The following is a 13,903-nucleotide window of genomic DNA, read 5'->3' on the forward strand; positions in this document are numbered from 1 at the left end:
CAGTAACCCAGCATATAGTACTTTAGAGTTTTTATCTATGCTGCTAATAAATGGTCAAAAGACACAACCAAATATCCACGTTTGAAAAGCAGGTTGTTTTGCACACATTTATGAACAATTGCAATCTCACCTGAGCTAGAGTGTCTAGCAGGAATGTTTAACTAGGTAATCCACAACCCATTCCTAGACGATAACTAACTTACCTTTAGTGCCTATTGACGATAGTATCTTCTGGCCTGGCAATTTTTGTTAAGACTACGAAGCTCGTTCTGATCGTTAAAACGCATCGCTTGCGGTAGTTTTGGAAACATAAGGAATGTTTCTTTCATATCAGTGATACATTTGCTTTTGTTTTTTAAACAAAGGTTCATCTAATACACACCTTTATAGAGTTAGGGTTCCCACATGGCCATATTTCCATGTTACAGCACTTGTTTACGGAAGACAGAGGCGTACCTGTGCTAATTAGCTATTTGCGTCTCCCAACACCTGTATGTATACGGAAAACGGAAGCCACAAATGTGTTGTCACTGAAAAATACTGTCGCCTGCAACTGTTGGCATTTGTGAAATAATTTTGATATAATATGTAAGAGAATCGTTTCACATGGAGTGTTTGGTTGTTTTGGCTGCCAGGGCCAATTCGCCTCTAAACAGAACATGTAAGGTCCTTGGACTATAAGGAGTACATTTTTGGGTTAGGTTAGCCACTACAAAAGTAAGAATTTACCTCTCGAGGAGATTGAATTATTATCTATGGTATAGTTTTCCAGCAACAGATTACAACTGCTAAATAATATTTACTTCCTTCAGGAAGGAAAACAAATCTCCTGTACAAAACACATTAGCCCAACAGGCCGTCAGATTACAAACGACATAAGGAATAGTAGCACATGAATCCCGGCAGCAGATCAAAGTGCGGTGCGCTTCAGGTGTGGACTCTCCTACTACAGTAACATCACGTGATGATAGACATTGTGACATTTTCAAATAGGCACCTGCAAAGCTTTTATGTTATGCGTACTATTCTGTAGCTGTTCACATATGACACAGTTTATCTGTTATGTGATGTAATGAAACATATCATGAAGTGTTAAGACAGTGAAATGAATACGAACATAGGCATACTGCATTTTCTTTTACAATGGTTGGTTACTATTGTACTCTATTCCTACTGTGGGAGAACTATACTATATCCTGAATGCCTGCATGATGTAATGGCCTGCTGCCATGTCTGTCACTGCATGGCGTTTAGCACCAGCCATAAAGGAGTCATGTCTCCATGCTTTCCCATATACTCCGGTGTCTACATGGCGGCACAGGATCAGAGTGTAGCCCAGAGCCACCCCAGGCAGGCATTGTACATGTATGGTCTGGGAAAGTGTTGAGAGATCCCTCCTGTAAGTACATAGAGCTGAAATCAGCACTAACCGTGAGTGAGTGAGTGAGTGAGTGAGTGAGTGAGTGAGTGAGTGAGTGAGTGAGTGAGTGAGTGAGTGAGTGAGTGAGTGAGTGAGTGAGTGAGTGAGTGAGTGAGTGAGTGAGTGAGTGAGTGAGTGAGTGAGTGAGTGAGTGAGTGAGTGAGTGAGTGAGTGAGTGAGTGAGAGAGAGACAGAGAGACAGAGAGACAGAGAGAGAGAGACAGACAGACAAGGAGAGAGAGAGAGAGAGAGAGAGAGAGAGAGAGAAGAGAGAGACAGAGAGAGAGAGAGAGAGAGAGAGACAGAGAGAGAGAGACAGACAGAGAGAGAGAGAGAAACAGACAGAGAGAGAGAGAGAGAGAGAGAGAGAGAGAGAGAGAATATTGCTGTATATGGGATTGCTGTATATGGGTGTCTGTTGTGGACTGAAACAGGAGACTACAGTGTTGAATTAAGGCAGTGCTGTTCCTTAATGGCCTTTCATTATTGCCAAGCCAACTAGGCACAGACATCCAATCAATGTCTATTCCACTCTGGTTCAACTTAATTTAATTGAAATGACATGGAAACAACGTTGATTCAACCAGTGTGTGCCCAGTGGGAGGTGACTGAGCAGATTTGAGCTTCTTTCGGCATAAAATTGACATTTTGAAAAAAATGACCAAAACAAATTCATATCCAGTCATGTTTGCGTTTTACTTCAGGTCATCGATAGCTTTGGCAACGTGTCCGAAGACTTCATCCACGGGCAGCTCAGAGTCAATCTGAGGAGAATGAGAGAGAAAGGCATGGAGATGTGATTGTACTGTCGGTGGCATCATCATTTTAAAATGATAAGGATTTTATTAAGAGAGAGAGAGAGTCAAATTTTTCAGAGTTTACAAGAGCTGCGAGGTGAGACACTTGGGTGTATATTGTCACAATGCATATTTTGTCACAATGCACTTGTTTATTTTTAAAAGAGCAGAACTGTTTATCTAACACTGTCCTATGACACTCTCTCGCTCTCTGTCTCTCTCTCATCTGATGTTGGGATACAACCAGTGGAGGCTGCTGAGGGGAGGACGGCTCATAATAACGGCCGGAACAGAACGAATGGCATTAAACACTCCTTCCGCTCCAGCCATTACCACAAGCCCGCTCTCCCCCAATTAAGGTGTCACCAACCTCCTGTGCATTCAGGCATTGACAGTAGCCTATAACTAGTGGCACCGGTCTTACCTTCCTGACGATGCCGCGGCTGGTGTAGAAGGTGATGACTGGCTCAGTGGCTTTGTAGTAGAGGTCCAAGCGCTTCTTGATGGTCTCCTCGTTGTCGTCAGCGCGACCGCTGGTCTCACCGCGCTTCATCAGCCTCTTGACCATGGTCTCACCCTTGGCGTCAATGTACAGCAGCAGACAGGGGGCTCCGATCTGTGAGAAGACAAACATAATGGTCAGGACAACTTTAAAAAGGTTGTTGAAATTATATAGTCCTTTTAACTGGGAGGGGATGTGCTAAAGGAAAATATATTTTGAGAGAAGGACTGTTGGAAATTGATAGATGTTGAGCTTATAGTGATTTTTTAAAGGATGGGACTCATTAAAAAATGCATAGGTTTCCCTACTTGCGTTCTGTGATTTTTTTGCATTGCTGCAACCTAATTGCCCAGCAATGTTAAAGTATGGATTTTCTGAATGTGTATATATGTTCCTTTCTCGTCTTACTTTCTTCTCAAACTCTTCGCCCTGCTTGACCTCACGGGGATAGCCGTCGATAAGGAAGCCCTTGGACACGCCGGCCTTAGCAATCATGGCGTCTTTGATCATGTCCAAGACTGTGTCCTGGGAGGGGGGGGGGGGGCACACATGTACTATTTATTGACATGAAACACACCTCCATAGAAAGATGTTGGAACAATTTCACTTCTGTGTCGAAAAGTGACATAAAGTAACTTGTGATCACCAGGTGTTGGAACCAAAATTATTTTCCAAACAGAACCATCATTTTCTTTTGTTCCGTTCCACTGTTCAGACCAGCAAAATAAAGTTATGAACCGGTTCTAACAACAACAAAAAAGTACCAGTTTATATCGTTCCTTTCTGTTCCTTTTTATCCTCTGAAATATATATTGTTTTTTACATTTAGCTCGACATTAAATTACTTCACCAATCAGTGCGGATGGAGCAGCTTGCTGTTGAGCGGGTAAGTGATTTAATCTATATAGGAAAGTTGTTAAGAGCAAATTGTATTTTGCCGTGACAGCATGGTTTCATAATATCATAATGAAAGATAAACACACACACTATGCTGCTAGTCACAGTGTAGAGTACGAGATGCAACTGAAATTTTGAGGGTGAGGAGAGAGGATGGAGGAAGCTTGCCTTGAAGTGCTGGGCATCTTGTTATGACATGCATTAATACAGAATTATACCTATGGAGGAGCGACTTCTATGGAATAACTTTCAATGTCTTTCACTTCCCAGTTGGTTTAACGTTGGACCGGAGCAAACGTTAGCTAGCTAACAATCTTACACAAGAATTTAAAACACGTCTTACCTTTTTGTGTTTAATAAATCCAATGTGAAAGGTGAAAACTATAGTCTTCTTAACTAGCATTGAAAAAGTTCATCCATTCTCCACTAATTAAACATCTCTCCCAAATGTTTGAATTACGCTTCTAACATCATCCTGTTTTTGGTTCTGTTCCCTGAACCGGTTCCAACTCCTGGTGAACACAATATCCAAATTAAAATGAGTGTTAACCTGATTTATTCATGCTTATTGCAAGGAATTCAGCACAAACGGTACAGTATACATTAAACTTGTGAAGTTAGACTATATTTACTGTAGTAACAACATTGTTAACATGTTATTACATAGTAACTGCTCTAGGAATGACTGTGTGCACTGTCCCAGCCACTCACCAGGGGTACGAGCTCTCCCTTCTGCATGATGGCCTGGAGGGTCTTGCCCCTCTCGGAGCCGGATGCTACCTCAGCACGCAGCAGGTCCCCAGAAGACAGGTGGGTGTAGCCATACTTGGCCACCACCTTCTCACACTGGGTGCCCTTACCAGAGCCAGGCCCACCTAGGGGACACATACAAGGAGGACAGGGGTTGGTGTTGGTTGGTTGGTTGGTTGGTGAATCTCATCTAGCCATAACCTTAGTGGTGGTTGGTTTATGACAAAGGGCTGTTGTGTACATTTACTTTATACTTTGGTGTATTCTTTCAAGAGAAGTGTTGACTTCACCTTATATCAGACGTAGAACGTGCATATGCCTGCATTTTGTGCTGTGTTGCCTGATAGTGTTGATTTTAAAATAAGATGATATATTATATTTCACTCACCTACAACGAAGATGATCTTGGCGTCCTTGATTTTGTCTAAAAGGAACAGAGGCAACAGAGAAGCATAGCTGGTAGTTCTAGAAACAACTTCAGACGATTACTGGTTAAACCTGCAGGTTGCTGACAGTAAACCAAGTTGACTAAAAGTTTTTGTGGATGTGTAACAAACCATCATCAGAACGGACAATTTGTCTGGAGCAGCTTGCTGAGTTGGAGCAGCTGAATGAGCAACCCATCTTGACATGGAACCTCTCTGCCTTCTTGGACTTATATACAATGGAGTTACCTTGGCAACCTTCGCCAACCACTTCACAATGCTTTGTGACCACATAGAAAATGGCCCCTAGCTACAGTAGCACTGGGCTAAGATTAGCCAAAGTCACTGTAGTCACACATTTTGTAGCAATTTGGGGTGTTTATGCATAATGGTCTGAGTTATTCCACATGAGAATATGCAGTGTTTGAGTCACTAGGGAATCCAAAAGTACTGTACTTTTTTATTAAAGGCTTTTGAGATTTGTACATCTGAATTGGATAAGAGTCCAGCAAAAACACTGTAAACATACCGATCTCTCTAGTGCCTTCAGAAAGTATTCACCCCCTTGACCTATTCCACCTTTTGTTGTTAGAGCCTGAATTCAAAATGGATGAAATAAATACAAATCTCACCTATCTACACACAATACCCCATAATGACAAAGTGAAAACATGTTTTTTTTTTAATGTTTGCAACATTTGAAAATGAAAAACAGATCTCATTTGTGTATTTACACCCCTGAGTCAACACTTTGTACAAGCACCTATGGCGGCATTTACAGCTTTGGGTCGTCTTGGGCATGTCTGTATCAGCTTTGCACATCTGGATTTGGGGATTTTCTGCCATTCTTCCTAGCAGGTTTTTTCAACCTCTGTTAAATAAGATGGCGAGTGGCAGTGAACAGGACTCTTCATGTCCTGCCACAGATTTTCAATGGGATTTAAGTCTGGGCTTTGGCTGAGCCACTAAAATAATTTCACATTCTTGTTCTGAAGCCATTCCAGCGTTGCTTTGGCTGTATACTTGGGGTCATTGTCCTGTTGGACACCTCTAGGCAGAGTCTGGGAAGTTCCATATTCCCAATGATGGGAAATTGAAACTTTCAAGACTCTAGAAATGGTTTTATGCTTAAGCTTCATCTCAATTCTCAGAGATCTACAGACAATTCCTTAAACTTCATGGTATAGTTTCTACTCTGACATGCACTGTCAACTATGGGGCCTTATAGAGACAGATGTGTGTTTCTTTCTAAACCGTATCCAAACAATCGCATTGGCCACAGGTGGACTCAAATCAAGTTGTAGTGACATGTTAAGGAAGATCAATGGAAATTGGATGCACCTGAGCTCAATTTGGAGTGTCATACCAAAAGGGTGTGAATACTTATGTAAATTAAATATTTATGTTTTTCATTTTCAATACATTTTCAGTATTTTCTTAAAACAGGTTTTCACTTTGACATTATGGAGTATTGGGTGTAGATGGGTGAGAACAAAAATCTGTTTAATCCATTTTGAATTCAGGCTCTAACACAACAAAATGTGGAATAAGTCAAGGGGTCTGGATACTTTCTTAAGGCACTGAATCATTCACTGATAAGTAGTAGCTAAGAAATCCCTTTCTTTTTGAATGTTCCCTCAACAATACAATATATAGCTACAAACTCATATAATGTATTTTCCCATTTGAGTGTTGTGCAAACTATGAAGGTACAGTACAGTATGTTCCTTTCAGCAGTGGCAATATTGTAAATAACCAGAAGAGGTCACCATAGCTTACGCACACACTTAGGACCAATGATGTAAATATACACTGGATTGCCATGCGATGTATTGGCCATTGAGAGGCTTTGAAGCCACCGGTCGGCCATATTGGCACTCCCCAGTAGGTGATTTCCTTCATAGGAATGAATGGAATTCTACTGTATTTCAATTACAAGGACAAAATTACATATATTTAAGTATTTGTTATTGTACTGGGGACAGTAACATTAGTCATCTCAAAAAGTGATAATTTAAGAATGGTTTTATATATATTTTATTCATTTTATTATGTTTAGCTCACAATATAATTAATGTATGCATTAAGCTGTCTAATAGACAAACCATTACAAGGATGAATGAAGACATTAATAAATGCATTTCTATAGTTTTCCAAATATTTTCTACAATGTGGGGGAGTGTCAAGATGGAGACGCATTTGCTTCCACACAGCAGCCCATCTGAGTCATCTAGTGTATACATACATCATTGCTTAGAACACAAGTACTTCCCCCATGAGAAAAGTTTTATGTTAAAGGAGATCGACATATTTTTCATTTGTCATAATTACCTGCCATCTTGATCTATAAGGGTTATTCCTTTTAACTGAAATAGAAGACAGATAAAACAGAAGTTAGCTTGTACATTCAGAGATAGTACCACTTCTTAGCCTGCATTTGACTCCATGCAAATAGATGCAAAGTCTCATTTTCCTATTTCGAAGAGAACCAAAGACAGTAATATCAGTCAGTAGCTTTAGTTGTTTTTAAAAATATTGTTGTGTCCTCCAAAGCAATTGATTTTGGGTGAATGCTGTGTTAGTATACTTACTTATCCATATCAAAAGAATTACAGCAAATTACGCAATCTGAATAAATTCTCATAGTAATACAGTAAAGCCTATACTCTTAATCAGTTTTGACATTAAGACAGTTGATGTCCAAGCAAAAGAGAAAATGTCTAAACCACTACCGCCTGAAATTGTTACCTTCTCAAAATTTGTGAGAATAAAGTTTCCTCAGAACAAACACAATACCATTTGTAAATTATGTAACTTGAATGTAACTTAACTTAGGAACAATAAACCCAGTCCACAGAAGGAAATCATTAGAATGCAGCATCAAGTAAAGTCAAAAGCATTACTTCCACATATCTCAAGATGGACAGAATCAATGACAGTAACATTACAGTATCTGATCACTCAGCAGTGATCAAGGAACCTGATGTTCCTTAACACCCCCAAAAAATCACGACCAGAGCATAGTACCATCCCTGTGCAAAAACTGTATGATGGAATGGAATCTGAATATTTCTGATTGCAGTAAATATGAGTTAATATTACCAAATAAAATAACAGCCTTACTGTTCCCTGTGCATTTTCTTCTGGCCTTCCTAAGTGCCAGAGGGAGGGAGGAAGAGGGAGAATCATTTCTGGGTGCGTCAGGGTGGCATGTGTAAACAGATCTCTCAGCTCAAGTGGCTGCCCGTCTGGATCATGTGATGAGGGTGAGGCCTAGCCGTGTGATTATTTTTGAATGTTGCCTGAAACAACTGGATAAAAAGTTGGAGAGAAAGCTGATCCTGCATAAATTGTTGTGGAATAAATGAAAAGGTCTGACATGAGCTGACCATGAATCAGTCATTGACTGGCTGAAACAAAGACGGCGGTAGGGAGGGTGCTATTCAATCAGTTGTTGAGGGATAAGTGTAAAACTCAATGTGTCTTGGCATAGGAGGAGCTGACCCTACAATAAGCCAGCGAGAAAGTAAGAAGTCTGCTTTCGTTAGGTTAAGAGTGTTGGGCCAGTAACTGAAAGGTCACTAGTTTGAATCACAGAGCCAACTAGGTAAAACATCTGTCTGTGCCCTTGAGCAAAGCACTTAACCCTAATTGCTCCTGTATGTCGCTCTGAATAAGAGACCGTCTGCTAAGTGACTCAAATGTAGATTAGTTACCATAGTCTTTTTGAACCCCAGAAAGAGTAGCTGTTCTGAAGGAAACTCTGCAGAGTGGTCACTAGCTGGCACAGCCACAAAGTCATACAATATTATTTTAAACCTGACCTTAACCCTAACCACACTGCTAACTCTAATGCCTAACCCTAACCTTAAATTAAGGTGAATTTTTACAATATAGACAATTTTGACTGCAGCTGGCTTATTTAAGGGGAAATCTCTCAGAATATTAGGTTCATTCGGGACTGAGTAGAATAATGGTTGAATGTTTGCTCGTGTCATGGTAATCATTTTCAGTGCATAAACTCACAGGTTACCAACAACACACTAAGGGCATTTCTGGTTTTAAATATCCTATGATTCATGTTGCAGTGACACTGCCAAAGACACGGGTAGGCAGGTGACTAGTAGCATCTTAAATTGCTAAGTGAAGATGTTCTTTCATTTTCTTTGTGATTTGTTTATAATCCACCATTTTAAAAAAGCCACAGCTCAGACCTGTTCCACAGACAGGCTCAAGTATACTGTACATTTCACCCTTGGAAAAGCATTTCAATATGGCAGCCAGAGCTTGATAGGATTATTTCACCCCACTCACAGAGGAGAAAGAAAGAAGTGGTAAAGTTTCACTGAACCCCTTCACCATCCTGCTACCCTACTCTACCTTGGTTTTTCTGAAGACTCAGTAGTCCAGGTCCAGGGTGGCAGGTTTTATGTAGAGCTCTTGACTCCGTGTCCTTTTTAAATGTCACCCAGGCATCTGAGTCAGCTCTGTGCCCCTTTGGGACACCCACCCTGGCCTATTATGGTGCCTTCACTAGGCTGTGCAGCCTCCTTGGCATGCCAAACACACACCTCCTCCAATCAGGAGAGGATCGGGCACTGCCCAAGCAGCTGGGGTTACCGACCGTTAATCATGGCAGACCCTGGCCATGACCCCACTCTCCGAGGATGTCTCAAGTGGAGTTTGGATATGCAAAAAGCACATTTCCAATTCACACATGCATATAATTCGCGTGTGAAATGGGACAAATACAAGCACCCGCCAAATTATTATTATATCATGAAGTATGGTTAACTTGACATGAGGTGTAATGTGTGCTATATTGTGGTACACAGCACTATGTGTTACATTGACCATTACGTTGACTGTTATGATTTTTACACTAACCATTTCCCAATGGCCACTTCTTTGTATGTCTTTTTGGTCCTGTCCAAACCGGCCGTCTTTTTTGGTCTTTCTTTGGTGCAGTCCAGGCCAGCTTTGATTTCAACGTCCAGATTGATGATTAAAAAAAGATTGTGGGGACTGTTTTGTTAGACTTCAGTACGGCTTTTGGCATTATCGGTCATAATCTGCAGCTGGAAAAATGTGTTATGGCTTTTACCTGTCTGACAGAACACAGAGGGTGTTCTTTAATAGAAGCCTCTCCAACATAATCCAGGTAGAATCATGAATTCCCCAGGGCAACTGTCTAGGCCCATTCCTTTTTCAATCTTTACTAATGACATGCCACTGGCTTTGAGTAAAGCCAGTGTGTCTATGTATGCGGATGACTCAACACTATACTTGTCAGCTACTACAGTGACTGAAATGACTGCAACAGATAAAAGAGCTGCAATTAGTTTCAGAGTGGGAGGCAAGGAATAAATTAGTCCTAAATTAGGAATAATTAGGAATAAATTAGTCCTAAATATTTCTAAAACTAAAGGCATTGTATTTGGGACAAGTATAGATAAGACAAGATAATCCATCTACCTGATAGGTGTGGCATATCAAGAAGCTGATTAAACAGCATGATCATTACACAGGTGCACCTTGTTATGAAGACAAAAGGACACTCAAAAATGTGCAGTTTTGTCACAACACAATGCCACAGACGTCTCACGTTTTGAGGGAGTGTGCAATTGGCATGCTGACTGCAGGAATGTCCATCAGAGCTGTTGCCAGAGAATTGAATGTTAATTTCTCTACCAAAAACCACCTCCAACGTCATTTTAGAGAATTTGGCAGTATGTCCAACCAGCCTCACAACCAAAGAGCAAGTGTAACCACACCAGCCCAGAACCTCAACATCCGGCTTCTTCACCTGCGGGACCGTCAAAGGGGGAGAGAAGGGGGTGCTGAGCAGTATATTTCTGTTTGTAATAAAGCCCCTTTGTGGGGAAAAACTCATTCTGATTGGTCTATGCCCTCCCAGGCCCACCCATGGCTGTGCCCTGCCCAGTCATGTGAAATCCATAGATTAGGGCCTAATGTATTTATTTCCATTGACAGATGTCCTTATAATTCAGCAAATGCTTTGAAATTGTTATTTTGATATAATGCCTATTTCATTGAGAGTGTATGTGCAGTTGAAATTTGGCCATAGAATCAATGACTGAAAAATATGTATTTTCAACATTGGGAAGATTTGTATTTTCACCTTTCATTCAACACATAAAATGCACCCGATTTCAACACCTGGAAAATATGTATTTTCAATATCCCCCAAAAATGTATTTTTCGACGTCTGGAAATGACATCTTTTCACCTTTCATTCATCACTTTTTTTTCTTTCTTTTTTTTTCATTTAACTATGCAAGTCAGTTATGAACACATTCTTTTTCACAATGATGGCCTAGGAACAGAGGGTTAGCTGCCTTGTTCAGGGGCAGAACAACAGATTTTTACATTGTCAGCTCAGGGGATTCGATCTAGCAACCTTTCAGTTACTGGCCCAATGCCCAGTGCTCTAACCACTAGGCACCTGATGGTAAAGTATGGAAAAGACTGTATTTTCAATGTAATTTTGCTTACTGGGTGTTAGCTGTGTCACTGTCACTGTCATTATTGAGGCAGGGTTGCGTGTGTCAATGTCTGTTAGCTGTAGAGTTCCCAAGGTACCTTAGAGTATTCCTTTTTATGGTTTGGGTGCGAGTCCCTTTGGAAACTTAGACATTTTTTCTCTGACGCACTGTCCGTCATCCATTCTAGCCTGGTCGCAAAACCATCCTACTGGCTTTCAATGTCTGTTCGCCCACATCCCCAAACACTTTCCTTTCTCCAGGATAAAGGACATCAAGAACGTACGAAATAAGCGTACATTCAAAATATTGCACTACTTTCCTGCAATGGACTTTTTTTCAATGAATGCAACATGATTCCACAGACATTAACGTTTCAGTACCAAGGGCAGCGTCATCTGAATGCTCCAGAATCAACCCATTCAGTTTCCTCATGTAAGCCACGTGCGTAAAACCTGTACCAAGAAGCATCTGGTAACCCACTCGCCCCTATCTCAAGTCTGTGCATATCCAATGCACTTCTCTCTTTCGCAAGTGTGTGTTATTGGTGTCCCCCAGTCATGCAGTTCAGCTATTAAAAGACCCTGTCTGTCCTCTCTGCAGCTGTTCCCAGATACCATGTCAACCATTCGCAGAAAGCACATGGAAGGCTTGATTGCACTAGCTTAGCTGGTAAAGCCAATGTAAGTGTAGCATAGAGTATTTAACAATAAGCACAATCTGTCATTACAACTGCAGTGTCCACAGCTCTCTTATGCAAAGCAGTTGATGAACTGTATTGTATGTGGTCCTCTTGTGGTCCTGCTCCTTTAATAGTGGTGATATGCCTTTAAGGTAAAGCAGGAGAACTTTTTGACATCATCAGCCCAGTCTGATTTAAGATATTCTATGGACTTTGCAGAGATATGGATGGGGAGAAAGGGAGAGAAGGATGTGTACTGCAGCTGTGTGGTGTGTGACTTCCAGGCGGTAGGGCTTTTCGTGTTTGGATCTTCACCATTAACTAAGAAGAACCAATAGCATAAAAAGACATACATCACCCCGCATCAATGCAGCATGCTGTAAACACAGGCATATTGCAAATGAGTGGGTTGGTGGGAATGAGCACCCGGACAGGCATAGCAACACGTTGTTTCTGCCATGGACAATGAAGGATGAAAAAAAAGAGTAAAAACAGCCAAGCCTGTTCTTTTGATCTCCTACTGTGCATGCAGTCCAGGCATGGTCTAGTCCACTCACACATAGTATGACACACACTTCATTTGGCTATGACATTCTTACACCATAGCAGAATGAGGACAATGCTATATACAGTACGCAAGTGTCTGAGCTACCCTTTTCCTCAGCCTTCCATAGCCTTTAAATGCATTGCATCAAAGAAGCAGTGGCAGCTAGGGTCAGGCGGCACTTCACAGTGCCACCCTCTCTCCCGCCAGTCAAGCAGCCCTGCCCACTATTCCCTCACAAGCCCCTCTCTGTGTTCCTGCGGCACAATTATCCCCCAAGCCCCGCTTCCTGCGCTTTTTATTCCTCTGCACCGCTGTCATTGTGTGGCTGTCTGTCCTCTGTACTGACCTCTGTAACGTTGCGGCTCTGTCCACAAGTGTGTGTCTCTGGATCCTGTGTGTGTCTGAGCAGTGTCCCTGCTGCACGGCAGCACTCTCTCCCCCTCCTCCACTTTTTATAGCACAGCTCAGCCTGCTCAGACACCAGTGCATTCTGGGAAAAGAGGGAGAGAGAGGAGGAGAGGGGAGTTTGGGGGCAGTGTGCCTTCGACTGCTGTAAGAATGTATTATTGTCATCATGTGTTGTGTGTTCGATCCACGGAAGCTTTGCTTTTGCATTTACAGTTTACATCCTTGAGGAGAGGTTGTTAAATTGAAAGGAAGAGAGAGAGTGAGCTAGGAAGCTAGGGAGAGACCAAGCTAATGAGGAAGTCAGAGGGGGATTATCAGCTAACTGCAGATTGATATGTTGTTCCTTTTAATATGGAATGAACCAACTGCTGGGGGGGGGCTATGTAGGAGGATTGTGGTCTGTTCCAGCAGAATACTTGAGATGCATGGGAATTACTTTGCTAAAAAAAATATAAAAAATAAAAAGCCCATCGCAAGCCTCAGCTGTAACATCATAGAGGAGACGTTGTTTATGTGCAGGAAATGCCGGGAATTATCAAATGACTCTCAAACAATAAAATAACAATGTTGCATCTGTTTCTTTGCAATAAACAGGAAAAGAGCCATTGTGCTAAGGTGAATCACAACTCAAGCTGTATAAAGAGCACTGCCTTTCTTTTCATTCTAGTCACTGTTGTAATCTCCTTTGGAAAACAGAGAAAAGCAAACCAACATGTTTAGTCGGTTCACTGTGCCTCGCCCAACTAAGGGCAAGTCAATGACACTACCCATCCTTTTTTATGACCTTGATTTTAGTTGCTGATATAAGGAGTCGTTCTTTTCTGGGCGAGGAGACTCATTTGATAATGATGATGTAAAACATTACATATCGGATATCTAAAGACTATCCAGGTCTTTGGGTGGGGGGGAAATTGAATCATACACTGTACCAATTGGGTGTGGACGTAAGAATGGTTCTGCAATATAGTATGA

At 41.5% G+C, this 13,903-nt stretch overlaps 1 protein-coding gene across 3 annotated transcripts; it reads right to left on the reverse strand.

Moving 5' to 3' along the window:
- Positions 1–1,952: 1,952 nt before the first annotated feature.
- Positions 1,953–12,977, reverse strand: LOC115101186 (adenylate kinase isoenzyme 1-like). 3 transcript variants are annotated; one of them, XM_029620473.1, is made up of 7 exons: positions 12,870–12,977; positions 7,123–7,157; positions 4,755–4,790; positions 4,328–4,491; positions 3,128–3,244; positions 2,642–2,833; positions 1,953–2,184 (listed from the first exon to the last, which is right to left on the reverse strand). In XM_029620473.1, the coding sequence occupies exons 2-7, from the start codon at positions 7,127–7,129 to the stop codon at positions 2,116–2,118; spliced, it is 585 nt and encodes a 194-aa protein (XP_029476333.1). In that variant the 5' UTR covers positions 7,130–7,157; positions 12,870–12,977; the 3' UTR covers positions 1,953–2,115. The 3 variants fall into 3 exon arrangements, with proteins under 3 accessions (XP_029476333.1, XP_029476334.1, XP_029476335.1); XM_029620474.2 differs by lacking the exon at positions 12,870–12,977 and adding an exon at positions 7,915–7,938; XM_029620475.2 differs by lacking the exon at positions 12,870–12,977 and adding an exon at positions 7,894–7,917.
- Between the last annotated feature and the right edge of the window lie 926 nt (positions 12,978–13,903).

Source organism: Oncorhynchus nerka, linkage group LG19 (genome assembly GCF_034236695.1).
Source record: "Oncorhynchus nerka isolate Pitt River linkage group LG19, Oner_Uvic_2.0, whole genome shotgun sequence".
Lineage (NCBI taxonomy): Eukaryota > Metazoa > Chordata > Actinopteri > Salmoniformes > Salmonidae > Oncorhynchus > Oncorhynchus nerka.